Source organism: Candoia aspera, chromosome 7 (assembly GCF_035149785.1).
Source record: "Candoia aspera isolate rCanAsp1 chromosome 7, rCanAsp1.hap2, whole genome shotgun sequence".
NCBI lineage: Eukaryota > Metazoa > Chordata > Lepidosauria > Squamata > Boidae > Candoia > Candoia aspera.
In genome coordinates, this window is record NC_086159.1 from 46,455,258 (window position 1) to 46,479,409 (window position 24,152).

The 24,152-nt window shown below is 37.1% G+C and overlaps 1 protein-coding gene across 4 annotated transcripts in view; it reads right to left on the reverse strand.

Moving 5' to 3' along the window:
* Nucleotides 1-387: 387 nt before the first annotated feature.
* The window catches only part of RAP1B (RAP1B, member of RAS oncogene family), a 29,012-nt gene continuing 5,247 nt past the window's right edge, over nucleotides 388-24,152 (reverse strand). For all 4 annotated transcript variants that reach the window (XM_063309189.1, XM_063309187.1, XM_063309190.1 and 1 more), the window contains exons 2-8: nucleotides 15,557-15,643; nucleotides 12,661-12,729; nucleotides 12,195-12,251; nucleotides 8,523-8,663; nucleotides 5,237-5,380; nucleotides 3,683-3,798; nucleotides 388-1,628 (exon numbers count right to left, since the gene is read on the reverse strand). In XM_063309189.1, coding sequence (XP_063165259.1) covers nucleotides 3,712-3,798; nucleotides 5,237-5,380; nucleotides 8,523-8,663; nucleotides 12,195-12,251; nucleotides 12,661-12,729; nucleotides 15,557-15,613 — 555 coding nt within the window. In that variant the 5' untranslated portion in view covers nucleotides 15,614-15,643 and the 3' untranslated portion in view covers nucleotides 388-1,628; nucleotides 3,683-3,711. The remainder of the gene's footprint in view (nucleotides 1,629-3,682; nucleotides 3,799-5,236; nucleotides 5,381-8,522; nucleotides 8,664-12,194; nucleotides 12,252-12,660; nucleotides 12,730-15,556; nucleotides 15,644-24,152) is intronic.

The following is a 24,152-nucleotide window of genomic DNA, read 5'->3' on the forward strand; positions in this document are numbered from 1 at the left end:
TAGAGAAAACCAACCTATTGTGTTGATTTCTCCAGTGCACCAGCCATGGAATATTCACATTTCTCAATAGATGCAGATCCAACTCTGCAAAGTTTCTATTGAAACAAATCATTGGAACATTAGTAGTTTGGTGTAGAGCCATGATTATCTTAGATATAGACAGGCAACGGGAGATCCTTCAAATATTTTATACTACTGTTCCCACAATGTTTCATCACTGGCTAGTGCTTATGGAGTTGATACACTAGTTGGGCTACCAATTTGGACAATGGTAAAACTGGTCTGAGCTGTATAAATCTGACTTATTCTATTTCTTGGATCATTTTAACATTTTGTTACTGATACCATTAAAACATTACACAAAACAATCTGTTACAGAACAGGTAGTTGTAATGCAAGCCCTTGCATGGCAATCCAAATTTATTGAACTACTGATGCTAAGTCATACAAAATTGCACCACTTTTAATTAAGGCTTTTAGTTTACATTTGGCCACCTCAAAGCAGTTGTAACATTAGGTTGTCAATTTAAATACTGTGGCTCCCTGTTGGATTTTACACGCAATCTTTACACCCAAACAATGCATACAAAGCAACAAGGCATTGTTAAATAAATCTGCAAAAAGGTAATTACTGCAACTTAGGCCTTGGGACCAATTACACATGATTAAAATTACTTCCCACATTCACATCCACAGTACTCGTCCACCATTTAACATCTCAACCAAAACGTTACACATATAAAACAATCACTAACAGGCAAAAGTACTAAACCTGTATATTTGGTATTGCAAATACACTTATGCATGAGCAAGCAAGGGAATTCACAGTGAGAATCTACAGCTGCAGAAGCCCAAAAATGATTTACAAAAAATTGTTAAATCATTAAAAAATTGTTTTAAAATATACACTTCTTGTTGTAGACCCCCACTGTACACACAACTATAAACACTGTTCCCTATGTAAACAAGGAAAAGGAAACATACAATAAAAGGTTGAAAAATCTGGACATTTCCTTCCCAACAGATATTAAAGGCAATGTCTTTAGACAGACATTATACTGAAAGGACTCATTTTAAAGACTAGATCACTGTCTCCACAGGTTTTTTTATCCTAAAATTAAAAAACTATATAGCTGTTGTGTTAATCAAAGCGCTTTTGTACAATACAATGATGATCCTGTATTTTTTCTTAAAAAAGTTACAATAAGCTACAAATACCAATGAAGCAAAGTTATCTGGAGTAGTCTATATAGGCGCTCTTTGGACTTTCTTTTATTATGCTAAAATAGTGGTGCTTTTAGGATTTACATTATTGTACTCTCCAATAGGAAGTATGGGGTTTGTTGCAGTATACAGTACAGGTTTCATACATGTACAACATTGGTAGATGAACAATGTCTCTCACTGGTAATACTGGATGTAGGCTCTGGTTTTACCAGTTGCATACACTTAGATTATGTATATGTAAAAATCCCTTCTGACACTGGAAAGTGATTAGAATGTGCAAACTGATGTAGCTGTCATCCATTTTATAAGGGTACCACCACAGGAAAGTCCATTTAAGATGTTGGTAGGTTTAATAAAGTTGGAATGCTGGCACTGTTGTAGTCGGCAACAGTTCTTCAGACCTACAGCGAGGACAAACAACAGAGAATTAGCTGCTACGTTTACCTAAATAGTTAAAGGGTTCTTGCATTTTAAAAAGTATAGAATAGTTTTAGTTTGTGTAACTTGGGTTACCTACTGCTGTTCAATTAAACTTGGTTCAATTGCTCATGCATGGAATCCACAATAAACAAGAACTTGCAAGAGCTCTTTGCAGCCAACAGATTTTGTGAAAAAAAATGTACTAGTAACCCCTTTTATTTACATTATACTTATTTAAATTAAGCACATGGAAATTTTACCAGACCAAAATTGAAGGACTACATCCCATTCACCCACAATAGGATTCTTCTTTAGTCTCTTCATTTTTCCCTCTCAATTTTTTTTCTATAAAATCCCAAACCTTCTAGCATGTATCTATATATGCAGGAGATGAGGAATCCATTCTTCTGGCAACATTAGCTTGTGGATACCAACAGATAAAAGTTCAAACACTAGCTATACAGATCCTGACATAGGTAAATAAACAGGAACATAGCAATGGAGCTTATTTAACTAATTCACAGAAAGAACAAAAATAAAATGTATAGGAAGGTAAGCACCCCAAGGATAATAGGCCTGGATAAAGAACTGAGTACCAAACTATAATGCTATTTTGGGTTGTGCTAGTAACTAGGAGAACAAACAGCTGCTGGTTAAAATAGAAGGTATTATTATTTCAGGATAATGTAGCAAGCATGGTACAATAATATTCTATTCAATTTTTAAAACTTCAGGAGATAATTACAGAACCTATGAATTGATGTGAGCTGCTCTGAAATATTTAATTGCTGAGCGGAGTACAATTTAAAGTAAGATATAAATACTGCTATACTTCCATCAACAAAAATAGTTTGTGGTGTTAAATGGGGGGGGGCAGAGAGAGAACACCTACCTTACCTTATTAGTATCTGTTTCAGAGAGCTTGGGGTTGGGGGGGCAGAGAGAGAAAGAGAAAGTACCCTTGTTCCAGTGAAGTCCACTAGGATGATACTGGGTATTACCCAGTTGGGAGTTTTAACTAATTTGTTCTTTCTACTGCTGCTAGATCTTCTGGCAATGAGAAGCTAATTGGCAGATAGAAATCTACCCTCCTTGCTCTTACCCAGCCCTGTCCGCTTTTCATACATGGCCTTCTGCTTACCACACAACTGAATGTGAAGTTCTACTCAGCAGTGACTCTTCGTATAATTTTTCTGTTTTCCAATTTCCTTAATTATTATTTTATCATAATTACAGGAAATATCTGTGCTGATATCTAAACATTTATGGTTAAAGATATTGTAATTCTTCTAATGCATCCCAAAATAGATTTTACTTTTCACTCTTGTTGACTACTTGATACTAGAATACAAGTTATGCCATCTTGCTAATTCTACTTACGAGTATTACTGTTTTCTTACTTGAGTTTTTTAATTCTTTTTTTCAGACAGTTATTGAAATCTAACATGACTTTTATAGCCCAAATATCAAAGCAGAATTCCCTATTATTGTCATGAGTACTGATGGCAAGCAGGAGGGGGCCTCTATCCAGGGGGGAAAACGCATGCGTAGTACTGATGAATTAAGCAGCCATTCAAAGAGACACAGATCAGACCCGCCTTGACTTTGGGGTTTATCTGTCTGGGTTTTTCCCACGCTTCTTCAGTTTGTTGGGATTCTATTTAATGTAGCAGTAATAAACACTAGAGACCTACTCCTCGTCTCAGCGTGATTTCTGACTGTTAGGACAATTATTGAAAAACTGCTCCAAGGACCTAACAGAACAGCATGGAGCTTTGCAAGGGTTCTGCTGCGTGAAGGAGGACAATTGTAACTATTACAACTTTTTCCTTTATATTTGCATAGAGGGACATTCGGATCCAAAATCTATTCTATAAACAGTGTACAATTTCCACCATATTAAATGGATGCATATTGTTAGTTAAAAGATCAGAAACACTTCAAGAGGGATTTAAAGATATCAACAGGAGAATATTTTATAATTCACCACTAGAAGTAACTTTTATAGCAGGCTATGTTCCACTTGCAAACTTACCTGGCTCAGTGCTACAGTACATACATGTATTAAAGTAACTGACATGATGACTTTTTGCGTGCTTTTCCAGGCACAGGAGTTTTTCTGTTAATTTGTCGCACAAGGTCATAAAAGATCTGTAAACAAGAATTCACTTCAAATATAAGATATAATGAAAAGTTAAATCCTGCTATGCATATCTTATAATCTATTAAACTGAATCCCGATTAGCCTTAGGAGCAGTCTCATTTCACTTATATAACATTTTAACATTTCTGTTAGAGTAAAATAGGTACATATTACTTCCTCTCTCATTTAATATGAAAACACACTGAGATGCAAAATTTCCATAACTATGAAATCCCAAGTGTTGTTCAAGAAATGAATAGACCTACTATAAAATTATATAGCACTGTATTACAATTAATGATATTTGAGAATCTTTATTCAACAATTTCCTGTCTTTTCAAATATACTCTTCATGACATATGCTTTCTAGAAGAGTATGTTTGCAGATAACAAAACCTTTTTCAAAGACTCTCCTCTTTCGCTTAAAGAACTCCAATACCCAATGTGAATGTTCTCTGAGAAAAATGGGGAAAATAATGCATGCAAATGCAAGTGATAGTTTTTCTTAGTGCTTAAATTAAATCCCCACACTGAAACAGCATCTGCCCAATGTGTTTGTATGACCAATTGTTAAGAAAAAAGTCTGGAGAAAAAAAAGATTAGAAGCATAGTAAAATGTTACATTCATTGTATGTCCCTTGACTGTTGGTGAAGATTACTGTTTTACTTAGGAAATGAAACTAATTGCACTACAAAAATATTATTCTAAAACCCTTAAATAGTACCTATTTTAATCTTAGCAGAAGACATTTCTAAAGTGAAAGAAATCAAAAAGTGAATTTTAGCAAAGCTTTTAATACATACCAAGACTATTTCCTATGAAAACTCATGACATTAGCTAGAGCTTCATAAATGCAATTTGCCTGACAAGACCACCCCATTTTCTGTTACACATTCCTGGACTAAAAAACACTGTTTCCAGAATTCTCTGTAATTGTAGAGACTTATACAAAATGAACATGGCCACTTCCCCAGTTTCTGTTAGGCTTTTGCTTTCCTCTTCTGTGAAATCTCAAGGCTGAAGTGCCCTTATCCTTTCTCCCAGTTAAAAAAGACTAGGGAAAAAGTGATTCATCTACCATTCATTCATTATAAAAGCAAGTTAATTCATAATCCAAAATCCTAATTTTAAACTTCTAAAAAGGGCATGTACTAAAAGCACTGTATTAAATAATCTCTACTTCATCATAAAAATTAATTACCGCTTACACTCATTGACATAAAATAGAGCAGTGCTGTTTAAACAGAATTCCCAGGCTCCGCTTAAGTACTACTAAAATTAATGATTAACCTAGCTCACTGAATTAATCATCATTTTGACAAAAAAATGTCTTACATTTTAGATTAGAAAAGCATATATGGCCATTAACATTCACAAATGCTGTTAATGATGAAGATGTGAGCCTTGGACAAATACAAGTATTATAAATACTTTATTCTCTTTACCTCATTAACATTTATCTTTGATTTTGCAGAAGATTCTAAAAACGCACAGTTATTCCACTGCCTTGCTAAATTTTGTCCTTGTTCCTTTCCCACAACTCGTTCATCTTCCAAATCACATTTATTGCCAACCAGAATCATTGGAACCTGAAATGGCAAAACATTATATATATATACATACATACACACATAAATATATATATAAAAATATAAAAATGATATATCATTTACTGAATGGCTATTATTGTGCAATGTCATTTCTACTTTTTCAGTTAAAATATGTATTTGAAGACTTAAGTGACAAATATTTACAACTATCCAACAAGAAAGTGGGAATTACAAGGAAAGCAATGCATTTAAAGATGCATGTTAAGATGAATTTACAAAATAAATCATTTGAAAATTAAACAGTAAAGTTAATAATAGATGTTGGGTTTTTGAATAGTCATAGTGATCTTTAGCAAGCACAAAATAAACCAAGTTAATTGATAAAACTGGGCACTCACGGCTATCAGACTGGGCAACAGAAGGAACTGTATACTTTTTTAGTATACAGCAGGGCTTCCCAAACCTTTTCCTTCATTACCCAAAACCACTTATCAGAAAGTCCTTTTTACCCAACGTAGGTAAAAGACTTTAAGTCTGTTCAAATGTCCCTGTTGTGATTGGGTAATGGGTTTGTGCGTCATTACCCAAACAAAAACCATTTTTACCCAATTTTGGGTAATTTACCAAGCATTGGGAAGCACTGGTACACAGGAAACAAAAGTCTAATGAAATTGTTGTGGCTACAAGGCAAGAATGTGCAGATCAATATTTCATTTCTTTAGATAGCCAAGACCAGCTGAGAAAGGGGGAGAGAAACAGACTTTTCTTTAACTTACATGTCCTCTAGATCAAACTTTGGTTCTACAAAGGCAGAATGATGGATCCTAAGGTTACTCAAGGAAATATACCAAAATTTTCATTTTTTTCCCCATTTGCACACTCTTATATAGTTTTCAAAACAATCTCCCAGCTTTCTGCAGACACCAGTTTGACTTATCTAGCCATCACATTACATCTTTTAATACGTCAAGAAATGTATTTATTAGATATGTATCAGCCTTTTGTAACAGGAATTCAAAGTGGCATACCTTCTGCTCCCTTCTCCTGTTTCTCCCTACAACAGTCTGGCTCAAAGTCATCCAGTGAGTTTCTGTGGCTAAGGCAGGACCAAAACCTAGTTTTCCTGCTCCTAGTCCCACATCTTAACTACTACATCACAATGGTCTTCTATATTTTTTGTCTTATGATGCAGACTTTTTAAAATAAAGTTTGTAAGAAAATAACTTCACATCTCAATATTCAAAATATGGCTTTCTTAAAAGTTTCAAATCCACTAATCATTCTACAATAGGTTCAAATTCCCCACTTAAATTAAAATAATTGCTGTAGTACTTGTTTTGACACTATGCAAGAAGTATTTAGGAGTTTTTAGGACAACTCCTTTGCTTCCTGGTTAGATCATTTTAAATGTCAACCAAGCATTTGTTTTGGGTATATCATCACACTAGCCATTGTGATATGCATAAATAAAACTGTTAAAGCATGATTGAATTCATTGTTTATGATGAAAAATCAAGAAGTCTGGGTTCTGTATGAAAAAGTATTAGAAGATAAATGTCCCAACAGAATGAATGGAAAGTGGAACTAAGGAAGGAAAACAGAGTAATTTCACTTATGCAAAAAGACACTTGGTGAAATGATGAACTGGCTGTAGATAACAAAAAATGTATATAAGAAAATGGTGCAAAAAATGATCAGAGAAAAATAATGTATAGTACACACAGGCAGAAAAAGGTAATTCCAAAAGATATAGTCAAACAGAGCAAAGGACAATTAAAGGAGACAATTATCAAAGATCTTAATCTACATATGTAAAAACTTTATAGCAATTTCATAAATATTCAGGATATACAATAAACTGGATTATTATGCCAGCTGGTAATATTCCTACTGTCTTGTTAAACAATCAGGATTTATATTCTGTGCTAACTTTAGTAAATAGTTGGAGATAATTATTCCTAAGAAAATAGCTTTAGTCGAAATTAATATTTTAAATTATATTACTCTTATGAAAGTTGATACTGTATAGCAAAATGAAGGAAGTAACACTCAAAATCTGTGGGGAAGAATAAACGTGGTGACACATTTTGAAAGCTACGCCTATGTTGGTTCCAATTAAACCTTTTTAAAAGTTAAAACTTTATTAATTCATCTCTAAGGATCAATCACCCAGGATTTCTCTTTCAATAATGCAGGATGAAGGGGTTGCAAGGGAAGCCTCGTGTGGCACAGAGTGGTAGGCAGTAGTATTGCAACCAAAACTCTCCCACGACCTGAGTTAGATCCCAGTGGAAGTTGGATTCTTGGGTAGCTGGCCCAGGTCGACTCAGCCTTCCATCCTTCCAAGGCTGGTAAAATGAGTACCCAGCTTGCTGGGAAAGGTGACGACTGGGGAAGGCAATGGCAAACCATCCTGCTATAGTTTGCCAAGAAAATGTCACAAAAGTAGTGTCCCCCCAAAGGGTCAGACGTGACTCAGTGTTTGCACAGGGGACCTTTCAACTTTTTTTTTCCACACAAGGAAAGGAAAACCAAGAAACATTGATGGAGTTGGTAAAGAGATTAGATGTGTAAACAAAATAAAATTTATGAAGTGGTGTATGCTCTTGCTGGAAGCAAGGACAGAAAGTTGTAGTGAAATATTTGAATGAGGGTATAAAATACACATATTTCCTTTTCTTATTTGATGCCTTTAATTTCTTTGGCTTTCTATTTCTTACTCATTTTCTGTGCTTTGCATATGGATATGTACTTATGCATGTATGTATGATACCAACTTCACCAAATTGCAAGCCAGTAATATTACAGAACTTTCCATGGTAATTTTCAATTTCTAGATTTTTTTCTGTTCTCATGGCAATTAATATGCTTTTTAAGAGGCATATTGCTATTTTTGACTAGTAAGTTTATTTACACTTTTTAAAACACTCCTTCAAGAATGTGATTGATCAATTGGGTTCTTACTCTCCATTTAAAACTTTAGTACTGAACTTGTATTGTTTCCATTACTGTTATGAGAGTAGGGAAAGATCTTGTTGGCAATGTAAATCCAGGAAGATGACTACCCATTTTATTCTGTCCTAACTGCAAAAGGCTGACGTTAAAAAAAAATCTGCTGATTGTGGCAGCATTTATTAGGGAAACCTTTAATCATATCTGAGAATGTTAGAAAGTTGCATACATCATCAGTGTCTTTGACTCGAAGAATTTGTTCTCTTAGATCCTGCAAATCATTAAATGTGGATTGTGCTGTAATGGAATAAACTAAAGCAAATCCTTGACCATTTTTCATGTAGAGGTCTCTCATTGCTGTAAACTGTTCCTGTAACACAAAGAGAAATGGAGAATTCAGAGCTTAAAAAGTCAAATTGACTTGTTCTGAGCAATTTCCTTTTAACACCATTATTCTAAACATAAGCAGCTGTTGTTCAAACAGAGAGAACTATTTATTGGGAACATAAAGTCAGTATTAAAAGCTGAGAACTGTCCCCAGTGAGTTGTCTGACTTAGTACTGTCTTGGTCATGCAACCATGAGAGAGACACACACATATATACACAACAATTTGATATACTGTACATAAATACACACACAAATAATTTGATGTGTGTATATATATGTAATTGTGTATGTATGTTTTCATTAAAAAGAATGAGAGAATACAAGTTGTCAGGTTCCTGTCCTGTTCAGACTATGAGGCAGCCAGACAGATTTATTATCAAAACTCTTTATTTAAAACAACTATTTACAACAGTAAAGTCCTGGTGAATAATTAAGGCAAGCAATTTCAATCAAGACCACCCAGGCAATGACGGATGAACAGGCAAGGCTGCAGGATCAGACTGTGGCAGAACAGCAAGGCAGAATTCAGCAAGGCAGAATTCTGATCGAAGCTGCCAGGCTCGGTGAAGCTAGGGTGCGTGCCAAGGCAGAAGCTGGAGGCAAGGTTCTTGGAGCTGGCATGCAGATAGGATGGGGATGACCTGTGGAGGCTAGGCAAGACTGGACTGGAACCTCTGTGCAAGGCTAGGCTCTGGAGGCTAAGCTGGGCTGAACTGGAGAGTCTAGGCGAGGCTGCAGACTGGAAGCAATACTGGACTGGGCTGGAGAGTCTAGGCAAGGCTTGAATCTGGGAGCACACCTGGATTGCGCTGGAGCAAAGCGATGAGGCTTGGAGCTGGACGCAAGGCTGTGCTCAGCAGGGACGGCAAGGAGAGGCTCAACTGGAGTGGCTTGTGCAGAAGATGGTTCCACGGTGGAAGACGACGCTGGCGCTGGTTCCTCTGGCTACAGGCAAGGCTTCCGACGCAGGTAATGGTTCTTCCGCAAACGCTGTGAGCTCAAAGAATCAATTGTCTCCGGCAGCTTGCACCTTGCGTGCCTGCCTTTTAAAGCGATCCCTTTGTGCCTTTTCTCTCCTGCAGCCAATCGAGCTGCCTTCTGATTTCACGCTTCTCAGCTCTCCTGTCTTGAGTGCTGATTGGAGAATTCAAATCCCCCTCTGGAGTCTGTCCAATCTGCGTTTGAAAATTCTCCCGCTCTGCTGAGTCACTTCCTGGTTCAGCTTCTCCAATTCTCTCCTGATGAGTTTCGTTTTCCCCTTCTGACTCCATATAAGTTTCGTTTTCGGAGTCAGAAGCAGGCTCAAACCTCACAGTTCCCTCCAGAGACAATAATTCAGGCTAGGAAATATTTCTTTATTATGCAGGTAGTCCTCGAGTTACCACCATTCATTCAGCAACCGTTCAAAGTTATGGCAGTGCTGACCAAATGGTAGTTAAACCCAGTCCCCGAAGTTGCAGCGCCCCCACAGTCACGTGATCAAATTTTGGGGACTTTGCAGCCTGCCTACACTTACAACTGCAGGGGCACTTCAACTGCCTCCACTCGCCTATCTCCCCTCCATCTCTGCCCTTCTGGCTGCCCTGCACTCGCTGGCCCTGCCACCCCAGGAAGTCCCAGCAGTGTGGCACGAAGAACAGCTGCCCCTGGAAGCCCAAGCCTAGCACTGCAGCATGAAGTACAGCCATCCCAGGAAGCCCCAGCAGCACAGTGCAAAACTGCAGCTGCCCCAGGAAGCCCCAGCCCAGCCCAGCCCAGCCCTGCAGTGCAAAGTGGCAGTCACCCCAACTGACCTTTGCAGTTTTCTTGCTCCCGCTATTGATGTGTGCTCAGCCTTGCCCTTGGCAAGTCACCTGCTGGCTGTGCCAGGCTTTCTTCCTGAGGCCGCATCTTCTTTTTTTCCAAATTGTGCTGGGGCTTCCTAGGGTGGCTGCACTTTGCACTACAGTGCTGGGCTGGGGCTTCCTGCGGCAGTTGCAGCTTTGCATTGTGGTGCTGGCTTGGAGCTTTCTGGGGTGGCAAGGCTGGCAGGGCCAGCAAGCGCAGGGTGGCAAGGCCAGCAGAGGCAGCCAAAAGGGCAGAGATAGGGGGAGATAGGCAGGTGGAGAGAGTTCAAGAGGAGGCAGTCCCTTACTTCACCAGCTTGGGACTGGGAGGGACCAAGCCAGGAATGGCTTGGATCGGGGTGCATCCTCACCTAATGACTGGTGGGATTCAGTTAATGACAGCAATGGGGAGTGCCAGGAATGCTGTCGTTAAGTGATATGGTCACATGACATCATGCTTTACAATCATATCATTTAGCAATGGAAATTTCAGTCCTAATTGCTGTCGTAACTCGAGGACTATATGTATACAAGATACAGCAGGCATATCAAATAATTGACAGTATCTGAGTGGACAAGAGAGATATTGCAGAATCATGCTTCAAATCCTTTGTGCCATTTTGTAGTACTACCCCATGAATTGAAATCTTCATTTCATTTGTTCTCATCCCATCTGTAGGAGATGACTGCATATTTACATTCTCTGTATTCCTGCTCTCCTGGCTAGATAACTCCCTTAAACTGGGCTGGGATCTTCCTGCCATTATCAGAACCATGACACAAGTGTAATGCAAAAAACTGAACCTACAATAATTTTTAAGATGCAGTTCACATAACAAGTGGATCATATACTACTATCTGTAATGTAATGTACTGTATTGGCTCTCAAGAATATTTGTTCACTTTTGTCCTTTCATCTAAAACATCACAAATGAATAGAAATTGAGTCATATTACTCTTTGACAGATACAAATTTTTGATTATCTTAATAAGAAATTAATGTTTCCATCTTTATTCAAGTTCCTGTCTTTTTAAGGGGTTTCTTTCAAATCATTCAAGTTTCAGTGCTATTTTTTTCAAAGATCATTAGTTCTTAATAATTTATTATTAAATGATGAAATGACATTAAATGAACTCAAGTTGCTCAATCAGATAGAAACAATATCAAATTTAACATCACTGTTCTAATGTTCAGGGAGTATCCCCAAATAACACTGATGTGTGCACAGGAATATCAAACTAATATATTAAGCTGTTTCCAATGCGCAAAGGATTCCTTCAATCTTTTGGACCAGTTCTGGGAAACTTGAGATGATGGAGAGGGGAAAAAGAATGCCAATAGAATAGTAACATTCTATATAATATCTGAAACCATTTTTAAATGGGTACTAAATATCAAGATAGTAGTGCAACTGAAATTTTAAATGCTAATCCAATCACCTTTCTACACTGAATAGAAAACTTAATTTGCTATAGCTTACATCCTCTCATTTTCTCTTTCCTTCTGAAATTAGTCCTATTTTTCAGGAATGTTCCTGGTATGTTTCTAACTAAGTAACAGGGATAAAAATATTTTGTGTTTTTTTAAGTTACATGCTACCTGAAATCAGAAATACTAACAAAACCTTATTCTGAAAGCCTCCCATTTTATTTATAAAGTTGTACAGTTAGCTTTATTTTACATACCGTTCCTGCCGTGTCTAGGATTTCAAGCATACATTGTTGCGCGTCTACTTCAACTTGCTGTCAAAAGAACAGAAGCAAATTTGTACCGAAGCATAAATAGTTTCTTGCCTTTACTAGTTATACCCACAATGCAAGAAGTTTAGGCCCTTACCATTTCAAAAGCAGTTGGCAGGCTGTTAAAGGTTGATATAATATGATACCAAAATGATTGCTACTGTAATTGAGTCCCTCCATCTTGTTGCTGATTGTCTTATTCTTCTCTTTCCTTCTACGTTGCCCAGCATTATGATCTTATAGCACTTTCCTGGTTTTTCTTGAACCCCCATTTTTTTTACCATGCCCCATTCCTTCAGCCAATAGCCTCTGAGCTCCACGTGCCCCTTTATTACCCTACCAGGCTTACTCCTTTTAAATGATAGACCATATTAAGTACTAGGTAAATTAATAACTTTAAAAATGCACATACCTTTCTGTAGGAATCTTCTATCGTTGGATCATATTTTTCAACAAATATTCCTTGAACGAATTGTACAGTCTACAATAAAAGGCAGTGTGTACATAGATACACAGAGGTTATTTGCAACTTTGTTAACAATACCTCTATGAAAATGAACATTGTACTCTGGAAAGTTCATAAAACTTTCAGGACAAATAAACCTCTAGGTTACTGTCTATGTTTTAAGTAGTTGCTTCAGACTGGCTCATCAGTTTATATTGAATTATGAGAAATGCTTCAGGACTCCTCAGTGTTAAAAGAATTTGTCCTGCTAAATTCACCTGTTAACTCATATTTCTAACTAAAATTTACTCAGGCAGTGTCACAGAGTTCACATACATAAAAATTATATGTACATACAAATTATAAGATTAACATATTCAAAGATAATGAAACCATGGTATATTCTTTTTTCAAGCACTGTAAAACAGGAAAGGAAGAAAACCTAAGCAAATGTTAATTATTTAAGTACATAAAAGAAAATTTGGAATTTGAGTAGTTATCTCATTTATATTTTACCCCATACATATCTAAGTCAGTGAGTTTCCTATGCTGCAGTTGTTTGCACATTCAGTTTTACAAATTGCTCATTCTTACATGAAGTATTTTTAGGCATAAAGGTAGTCCTTCCTTAACAACCATTCGTTCAGTGACCATTTGAAGTTACAACAACACTGAATGAATGGTAGTTATGGCTGGTCCTTGAAGTTATGGCCATTGCAGTGCTCCTGCAGTCACGTGATCAAAATTTGGACACTTGGCAGCCCACTCACATTTACGACTTCAGGGTGTGCTTCAATTCCCTCCACCCACCTATCTTCCCCCAACTCTGCCCTTTTGGCCACCCTGCCCTCCCCCAACCTTTGCTGTCTTCTTCCTCCCACTACTGATAAGGCATGCCCGGCTTGGTCCTTTATGAAGCAGCTGTTGGCCATGTGAGGCCTTCTGCGGCAGGGCAGGAGAAGCATGAGGTCCTCACCTAACAATGGCGTGGTCCTGGCCCAGCAACTGCAATCAGGACTACTGAAACTGCTGTCACTAAGTGGTGCAGTTACGTGATGTTTTGCCTAACAATCACATCACTTAGCGATGGAAATTCTGGTCCCAATTAGGGTTGTTAAGCAAGGACTACCTGTATGTCCCTTGTTGCATTCTAATAGACAATGTAACTCACATTGCTTTAGCCTTGACATTTTGAATTGCTACATAGTTTGTCTATAGTAGCTATCATTCACTTTAACTATTCTGCCATTCTCACTAATTTCTCATACTATAAAAATACAGACAATAAAATCTGACATTTAAAAAAATTTAAAATGTCACTTGTGTTTTAGGTACACACGCACAGATGTTTATGTGTGCTTTTTTCAAAAGTAGAGAGAACTAATAAAGATTTAATTTTCTTCTACTCCAAATGGCATTATCACTGACGGTGTACATTGTGAAACATTCAAACTCCATTTTGCAACACATAACAGACTACCAGATTTCCAATGACTTCAACAGTACCTTGCAATCTTAGGTGCCCTTCCAAGCTAATTTTAAACAGTGAAACAGGTGACTTTATACTCCCAAGAGAACCCCTCACCAACAGCCAATGTTCTTTGTGTTGGTTTGTTTCTGCTCTGTGGCAGATACTTTTAAAAAGTAATTCCTCTGAATTAAATGCTATAGTTTCACAATGTCTGTGTGTGTACCTCCAAGTCAGTTTTTGACTCCTAGCAACTGCCTAGACAAGTCCCTGAAGTTTTCTTGGCAAAATTTTGGAAGTGGTTTGGCACTGCCTGCTTCCTAGGGCTGAGAGTGACTGGTCCAAGGTCACCCCACTGGCTTTGTTCCTAAGGTGGGATTAGAACTCAGGTATTTTGGTTTCTAGCCTGATGCCATAACCACTACATCAAAGTGGCTCTCCACTCTGTCTTTAGATCAATTTAAATTCTTCCAAATATCTGATCATTAGGAAGTATTACTAAGTATCACTAACATGTATAAGTACTTGCAGTAGCTCAGATGACTGGATTTTTTAAAAGATAAATAGTTATTCCAAGTCCATATAGGGTCCTATAGACAATAAGTGAGCCCAACCAGAGTCCCAGCACTCTCTTCACTTGATTCTGCTATGTGCATGTTCATAGGAGTAAAATACTTATTTTGAAGACTTGCACAGATTATTTGATTTCTTCATTAATTACAGCTATTTATTTATAGTTCCATTCTAGGGTTGTCAAAGATCTAAATCAAATTTGAAAAAAATGTCTCAGAAGGGACCTTTTATTTGTTTGAGTCCTAAACAAGAGGCAAGCTTCTGAAGCCTTCAAATTTTCCATTTGCTTGAAGGGAACTTAAGAATTCCTATATTCCCTTGCTGACAATACTTGAATTACTTGAGCACCAAACATAAGAATAAACGTGTTTTAGATCATTTGCTGTCAGCCTTGCGAGGTAGTCCAAACAAGAAGCATACCCAGAAGTACTAGCTCTAACTTTATTGTAAGGCTACATTAACAAAACCTTGCAAGTCTGAAAGTACATCTCCCCCTCTTGCCTTGCCTGTCCAATAAACTAGGGAGGGTCTCTTCTGAGACATTTTCCATGTCCCCATGGCTTCTGCAGACTAAGCTGCCCCTTATCTGACTATTGTCAAGTCTGTGGCTCTTCCTCCTGTCTCCCAAAGTCATTCCCACATACCATTACATCTGCCCTGTTGTGCTGAGTTATTTTTTTTCTCTAGAAATTGAACTTCACAATCGAATATAATATTCTTTTGTGTAGAAGTCATCTAAAATTTAGTCACCCTGAGCTATAGATGGAACATACTAATTTTCTATACTTATAAATCAGTAAGATGGAGGTAAATATTACTTACCAATGCAGACTTCCCAACACCTCCCGAACCAAGAACTACTAGTTTATATTCACGCATGATGTAAATGTTGAATCACCACCTTAAAACCTATAATACAAAGAAATATGTTAAGTCGCAAACATACATGTTTCAGTTTGGCTGATGAACATGCACTCCAACATGTACTGCATATGAAATTTTGGAACTGTTCTGCTAAATTTAAAAAACGAGAGAGAGAAATACGGCCAGGCACATGCACATATACTCATGCCAAATTAACCTGAAACTTTTGAACAGCAAACTCACATTATCTCAATTTATAAAATGTTCAAAGTTTAAGAGTTCAATAATAGAAACCATTTTTAATCTAGAGTTAGGATCCAAGAAATAACACTATATTATTCCAAAAGACTCATTCCAGGTTTTCCATAATGCAACTGTACAATCACATTAAAAGCGAACATTCTAGAAACTGTGGCATTATCTCTTTTATGAAGAGCTTATATAGATAAACAATGGGTAATGCATTATCTTTTCACTCTGATGAGCACTGCCTATGGAAAGTATTAATTATAATCTTTCGTATTCATTGATACTGAGAGCAAGCTTGGGATAATAGTTAAGGTGCTGGACTAGGAACCAGGAGACTCTGAATTCTGGTGCTCCCTCAAGCATGAAACCTGGCTGGATGACTTTGGGCTCTCAGTCAGCTCACGTGGTTGTTGGTGTGGGGAAAATAGGAAGAGGAAACATTATGTATGTCACCTTGAGTTTTCAGAAATAAAGGTGGGATATAAATCAAATAAATCAATACATAAATAAAATATTCAGCAAGGGTCCCTCCCAATAACCAGATAGTTGAACTTCTGTATTTAGTAGTTGCCAGGTCCACTATAATGTAAGTCAGTAGCAGTTGAGCATGCTTTATTTTTTACTGTATCAATGCATAAAAACCAAAGGCAAGCCAAAATCTGAAAAAAAAAAAACCCACCTATTTTACTGTGCAAGTTGAACATTGGGGAATTCTTGGAAACACAACTGGAAAGCACACTGACTGCATTCATGCAACATACTCACTGTAGTTTATGGTTTGCTGTGAACATGCCTAATATACATGTACAGCATCATCTACTAACTTCTACCCTTGCTAAGAAGAAGACCTTAAAGAAGAACCATGGCTTCTTTGAGGTAGCAATCCTTAGTGAGATGCACTGGAGAGCAAGCAGATGCAAAATCAACCCCCCGCAGCAGCATTGGTCAAATACTAGTGTCTAGTAAATGATTAAACAGTTCTGTAATAATTTAAAAATGTTTTTAAACTGTCACTTAAGAAACGCAAGCCATAAAATACACAAGTCCGCATACTATTAAAAACCAAACATCTTGATATTAGTGTGTTTATGAATGCACATTTATGCATCATAAATTAGTGCTATGGGTTGTTTTAGATAACTCCCGAAAATAGACTAGTTCTCCAAAATGTTAATACAATAAATAAGCACTCTGAGGTTGAGTCACATGTTATCTGTTAATCTCATACATTAAACAAGGGAAGGAAGAATGAGTTAGCTTTTCTCCTTATTTTAAAATTGCATATTGTACTTCACTTACTTCTACCCCCAATTCCCCTCCATTACAGAAACATATGCATGTCAGAATATATGCATGTGTACAATCCAGGAGAGTTGCTTGTTAATATTTGCTTCAGCTACATGTAGTTACCAGCAAGTGAATTCATAGTAATCATTTCACTCCCTAAATCCCATAGGGTATTTAGATGTCAACAGAAAGATCAGCTATGATGAAATACTATGATGAAATATCTTTTTATTCCCAGTATACTATATTAATGGGCCAAAGCAATGGCCATATGTGCCAATTTTTTTTTAACTTACCTCAGCTTGGATGACCTAAACAAAGTCCAAGTGAGCATACTGGAATTCATGCCTGTCTTTTACCTTAGATAATAGAATTATATTTTATTCAAACATTTAAATAGCACCACTATGATGTTTCAAAATTTAAGTGACTTCTAAAGCTCAAATATCAAAACCTCATACTGCTGTCCTAGTAGTTGCCAGCAAAACTGTAACAACTGTTTAAGTAAGCAACAGCATTGTATCTAAACAGATGCATGATAAGGAAAATAAAAAGTGACAAGTTGAAAGGGGACTCAGTTACACTTCACAAAAATCAGCTAATTGCTCACTTGTGATTCCACTATCCCATTTAGCCTAATATAAGTATCAAAAATTTGCATGTTTTCATTAAGTATGGATTGTATATGTTCATTACCTTGCATATTTACACACAGAGGTTTTTATTCTTTTCAACCCAATGGAACGCTGGAAATATGTAAAGCAGCTCAGGACTCCGTCCATCCCTCAACACAGTAGCTCTCCAAAAATGGTACAGAACAGGGCCAATTTGGTGGGGGGTGGGGGAGGAGCCAACAACATAAAGGGTAAGAAAATGGGATAGATCCAATTAGGGGCTATACAGAACACACATTCAAAAAGTTTCACCACCATCTCTCTACCAGAAAGGGAGTTGGCCAGTGGCTCAGAATGTTGCTACGTCCATTCTAAGCTCCCTCCTAATCACATAAGCCTGAAATGGTGGGCAGAGGAAGTGTTCAGCATTCTGTATAATGCTCACCATTTTTCTCCTGCAAATGACAGGGGGAAGAAGGGTACAACTAGATCTAGGTATCTAGAATGCAAAGTTTCTTAGAAGCAAGTAGGAGTGCGCAAATTATCCCAAGGCTGAAATCTTCAGACCTCATTGCAGAGTAGTGATACCAACCGAGTCTACATTATTGGAGTGTTTTGATGTCCTCAACTGTATTTTAATTTCTTTAACCATGGAAACTTGGAAAGTGCTTTTGCCAGTAAAACGGTGTGCAAGTTCCATCATAGTTGTCTTTGTCTAGAGATAGTTAAGGGGAGGCAGAAGAATCAATTAAACACAGGTTCAGAGATTAAGGAGAACTATTGGCTTCCAGTGAGGATTCAGAGAACTAGACATCCCTGGAGAAGCAGGAAAGCATTGTGGCAGAGATTGGCAGCCAGACAGCGAATTCTGGCCAGCAAAGTCTCTCCAAAAAAAGGAGAGATTGTGAGATTAAGGAGGACTATTTTGGACACAAGAAAGTGAATCGATAACCCTAGAGGTTCACATACGTTTGCCACACACAAATATCTAGCTTTGGATCATTTTCCTCAATGAATAAATGAACAAGTATAATGTTTTTGACTCATTTGTTTAATTGGGTTCTCTTTATCTAGTTTTAGGACTTGTGTAGAGAACAGATAGAGTTTTAGGTCATATTTATGCAGAAATATTGAAAATTCAAAAGGTTTCATAAACTTTTAAGCACCACTGTATACAGCTTGTACACTGCATTGAAATGATTCAACTTTTTTTTTTTGCTGGGCTCCGAATTTTATGGGTTTATGCAAACACATTTTACATTTTGTCCATACTGATAAACCTGAACAGAGGAGAGAGAGGAGAAAACACAGAGTTTTTTTTAAAAAGAACTGATGCCTATTAGTTTATAGACTCCTTGTCCTAAGAAATTGCCAAAAACCCTACTTCCAATAGTCCCTTTTCTGTGCAACATCAAAAAGTTATATCCTAGGCACAAAAGGTTCTACACCTTTGTTTGGGTGAGCTATTTAGGAAAAAGATCCCTACCATCTTAGAATAGGTACTCATACAGCCATCCAAAGCCAATGAGAAACTGAAGTTCTAGAAGCCTTCAGGGCAAAAGCTGTGCAGAACAAATAAACCAGTCTTGTTGAATTTTATATGAGGAATGCCAAGGTACAATGCTTCAAATTAATTTAGTCATGGTGTGTGCATGTGTGTGTGTGTGTGTAAATGTTTGAAATATCATGTCAGAGGGGCAAAGAGAAAATATCTACATTAAAGAAATTATTACAAATAAAGTGGAACATGCATGTACCAAATTTAATCCAAAGAGGAAGAAACAGGAACAGAGAGAATTCCAAAGAACACAGCGGGGAATAAAATTTAGTATTCACAAACCTCAGACTGGTAAGAAAAAACAGAGAGGATAACAAAAACTGATGAAGTTGATCCAAAAGTCCCATAGAATATACAGTATAACTCTATTACCAACTACACCATCTCAGATGATAGATCCTGAATCACACTTCTCTACCAATTATCAAAACCTCAATCACATCCCTCCCCAAATTAACTACATCATGCAGAATATCATTAAAGCAGCAGTAAAAATCAAGAAACATTTTTGTAGCTCCAAAAGGGGCAACCTACTTTAGTATCAGTCCAGCCAGGGATTGATGCACTGTTCAAGGCAGTATTCATTTTAAGATGTGCCCCAGCGAACGGATGTAAGCTGTTACAAGCAGGGGCTTACAGCTTATATGCTTAAGATTGCTGGAAATGTTAAGTCAGACCCCTGCTAGTTTAGGATACGAAACTAACTCTCTCTGGAGAAGCTTCAACATATAACAAAAATTTTATTGTATACATATTCTGAACAAAGATTTGTTTCCTGTTTTTAAGGAGAATGGGATAGAGCTATCCTACTGCCTCACACAAGATATTTCTATTGCAATTATCAGTAATCATTCTCAGGGCTATTGATATTCATATCATATTATTCAAGCACCATAAATGGGGGAAGGGGTGCCTATTAGAGCAGAATGCCTATGAAATCTAAGTTGAATTTTATACAGTTATATTTTACAAATTTTATACATGAATATAATGGGAATGTGATTTTATGCATGTGAATTTTATTATAAAACAGTAAATGCGATTTTACATATGTGCAGAAGCATACAGTGTATGGATAAATTTTGTCTGCGGCATCCAAAGTCTACTAGACTGAGGTCCATTAAATTTCCATCATGAAAATACTCCCTGTACCCACTGTATCTATTAAATCATAAAACCGAATTCTTGCTATAGTTAAAGACTAAAAACAATAACAAATACAACACTCGGTAAAAAGGTTGCAAAAGAAAAGACAATTTTCCATTTCTATCCATGCTAAGAAACCAGTAGAGAGATTTTCAGAAAAACTTCTTGGTGTAGTATTACAGTATGGATGCTACAGCCAAGGCAGCCTCGTTGTGGATTTTCCCCACTGAGTTCATACCAGTGGTGATGTCCAAATTTTGGGGCTCCAAATATTAATCATTTGACATAGTAATAATCAGTATTACTTCGTTTTAAACATGTTTGATGAAATGCATGCTGTTTTAAAAATAGCAATATCAAATGTGTACAGTACTTCCTTTGAACAAACAGGTTCATTGGGCAAGATACAAGTAAGTTAATTACAAATGTTAGCATCATTGCATTATTCAAATTCACTGAAGGACAACTAGGACTAACTAAATTTATTTTTATAACACAATGCAAAAACAAAATACAGTGCAACCTCATTTTACAAGACCATTTCATTAAATCAAGGTTTCACTGTATTTTGCATGTGTGCTTAGATATAGGAGTTCCAAGCTGCATAACTTTACAGTCTTGAGAACAAGACATAAACAGATTGCCTTTTCATCTACATCCTTTATCTAGAGAAGTGAGAACTTCCTCTATTTGCTTTATCATTTCTTCACTAGCCATATACATAAAAGTTTGTGATCACCTGTCCATAATTTGTCATTTTGCTTCAGTGTCCCCTGCTATATTCAAATATAACATAGCCTTGTTGGATATAAATATAGGTTTTAATGAAAGCAAACTGTGACAGCTATTTTTTTTTTCCAGAAAGCAAAGCCACCAAAAATCTAAAAGCAAATTATATTTTTAAGAATCAGCTTGGACATTTCTGAAGAACTGTTATTTAAACCTAATGCCTTTATACATAAATTCAGATTTGGAAATATAAATTATAGCCAACTGCCTTTATAAGCAAAGCTGAGCTATACCAAAAATTAGCAATTATTAGACTTTTATGCAAGTTTCACAAAACTCATGGAAAAAACACATTTGCTAAATAGACTTTAGTGTCACAATCAGTATAAAAGTAACAGCCATGATTTTTAGGAATAGTGGATCAGTTTAGCTTTTTCTTTTCGTAGAGAAACTGTGCAAGCTTAGTATTATTAACTGCTGAAACAAATAAGGTCTCTTCTCTAGATCAAGCATGCTGCATCATTTAATTGCCTGTTCTAGCTTGTGATATTGATTCCCTGCTTTGGAAGAAAGCTTTTGTGTTCAATTCCCTTGATGTGAATGGCCTTTATTGACAATAGATGATGCTCCATTCAGTTCAGGGATTCAGATGGTATTTTATTTTGTTTTGTTTTATAAAAATTTTTTATGCAAAATAATCAGATGTCATATTACTACCAAGCACTAGTAGTGTACTTCCCTACCCTACAGTGAGTGAGCAATCTGCCAACAAGTGTATTTCCTCTTATTTCTAACTATTTATCATAGTCCAATATTATAAATGACTCTGTCAACTATTTATAATAAGTCTTAACAGCAAAGCCTTGAATCAGTGCATTATCTCTAAGAAGGCCTGCTGAAACAGAAAAGTCTGAGCCTTCAACATTAAAGCAATATGGAAGGATGCAATTCTTGAAGCAGATTGTTTGTGGGCCAGTTAGGTTTTTAAAGGTTAGGCCTACTGGTTGAACTGAATCTACAGGCAAGCTGATACCCAAAGTTAAAGTAATGTCATCTAATCTGCAAAGTTCAGGAAAAATTCAAACAGCTTCATATTGAAAAAAACTGCAATTTTTCCCAGGCCTTCCAATTAGCTCCAGAGTACTTCATTGTAATCCAACTAGTAAATTAACAAAATACTTTGTCCAGGAAAATAAGTAACACATTTTATAAGAAAAAGCACAAATGAAGCTAGTAGAAGATGTCTACCCATCACCATCAACATTACTTGCTCCCCCAAATATCTCCAAATTGCAAAGATCACAAAATGCCAAAAACATTTTTATATAGAACCATTTAAATAGCATTGTCAATTCTAATAGCAGATTTAGTACTCCTGGAACTGACTTGATTTCAAAACTGAATAATAGGAGGCAAATTGGTAAGACCTATTTATTCTGTTACTTGGTTCCTCAATCTATGAGCTCCTTTCTCCATGGATTTATATAAACAACTTGTTCACTGACCTTGCACTACAATTAGTACAAAAGATTTCTTAAGAGTTTATAACCAATATGATTTTTTTCCCCCAAAAAGGTACACTATTTGTTAATTCTACACTCTGACATTTAAAGTCTAGGATTAGAACTTTCAGGCTTTGCCTTACGTAAAGGTAAAATATACATGACTGCAGGGAAGCATGCTACACTAATCTGTGGAATGAGAAAGTATGGGTGTATAATATATGTAGTAGGAAATCTTTGTATAACATATGTATTAGGTAATCTTTGGAAGGGCAAGAAATTACTGTAAGAAACCTCCTAATTTCAATACTGACATATATTTGAGTCAAATTGCGTGTTTTTAATAAAAAGGTATTTTGTCTTCATGAATGAGTCAAAGATAAATTGCTGTATCCTTATGACTGCAGAAGACATATATTGCAGAAAAGTTTGATGAGCGTTTTTCAAAATGTTCAATGTGACCAGTAAGCCAATGGCGTAGCTATACAAGGTGGCACTATGAAATTTTTGAATATTGATTACTAGCCCATACAATGGTGTGGTTAACAATATCAGGCACAAATCACAACCAAACTTACTCGGATTGGGATGTAATAATCGTATTATTTATTTAAAACATACTGTCATCTAACCTACACAACATTCCGGACAGTTAACAAATACAAACGTTATTCTGAAATGCAAGTATATAAAACACATCTATATTTATTGTGATGCTGTGGATGTTCTTTCATGTGCCTGGAGGCTGTGAGGGTCTGGACAGGGAACAACAGGCTTCAGCTGAACCCTGGCAAGACAGAGTGGCTGCAGGTGCGGGGCTCCTCAATATCTGGGAATCTACCATCTTAAATCCTTGATGGGGTTGCACTGCCCCAGATGGACCCAGTGCGCAATTTGGGGGGTCCTCCTGGACTCAGGACTCCTGCTCAAGGAGCAGGTAGCAGTCGTGGCTAGGAGGGCCTTTGCTCAACTTTGTGTTGTGTGCCAGTTGCGCCCTTTCCCAGACTGGGAAGCCCTTCTTTCAGTCACTCATGCCCTGGTTATCTCCCGTATGGATTACTCCAATGTGCTCTACAAAGGGCTACCCCTGAAAAGTATCCAGAAGCTGCAGCTGGTGCAGAATGTGGCGGCGCGGGCAGTTATAGGCTCCTCTAGGGCCGCACATGTAACTGCTGCATGAGCTGCATTGGGTGCCAGTGTGCTTCTGGGTCCAATTCTAGGCGTTGGTTATGAGCTTTGAAGCCCATCATGGCATGGGCCCAGGTTACCTGAGGAACCATCTTGTCCCAATTACATCAACCTATCTCACCCAATCTGGCAGGAATGGCATGTTATAGAACCCGTCGGCTAAAGAATTCTGACTGGTGGGGTTGAAAAGAGCCTTTTCTGCCATTGCCCCCACCCTATGGAACATCTTGCCCCCTCAGATGAGGTTGGACAGGAAGAGTGTCCAGACCTGGCTCTGCCAA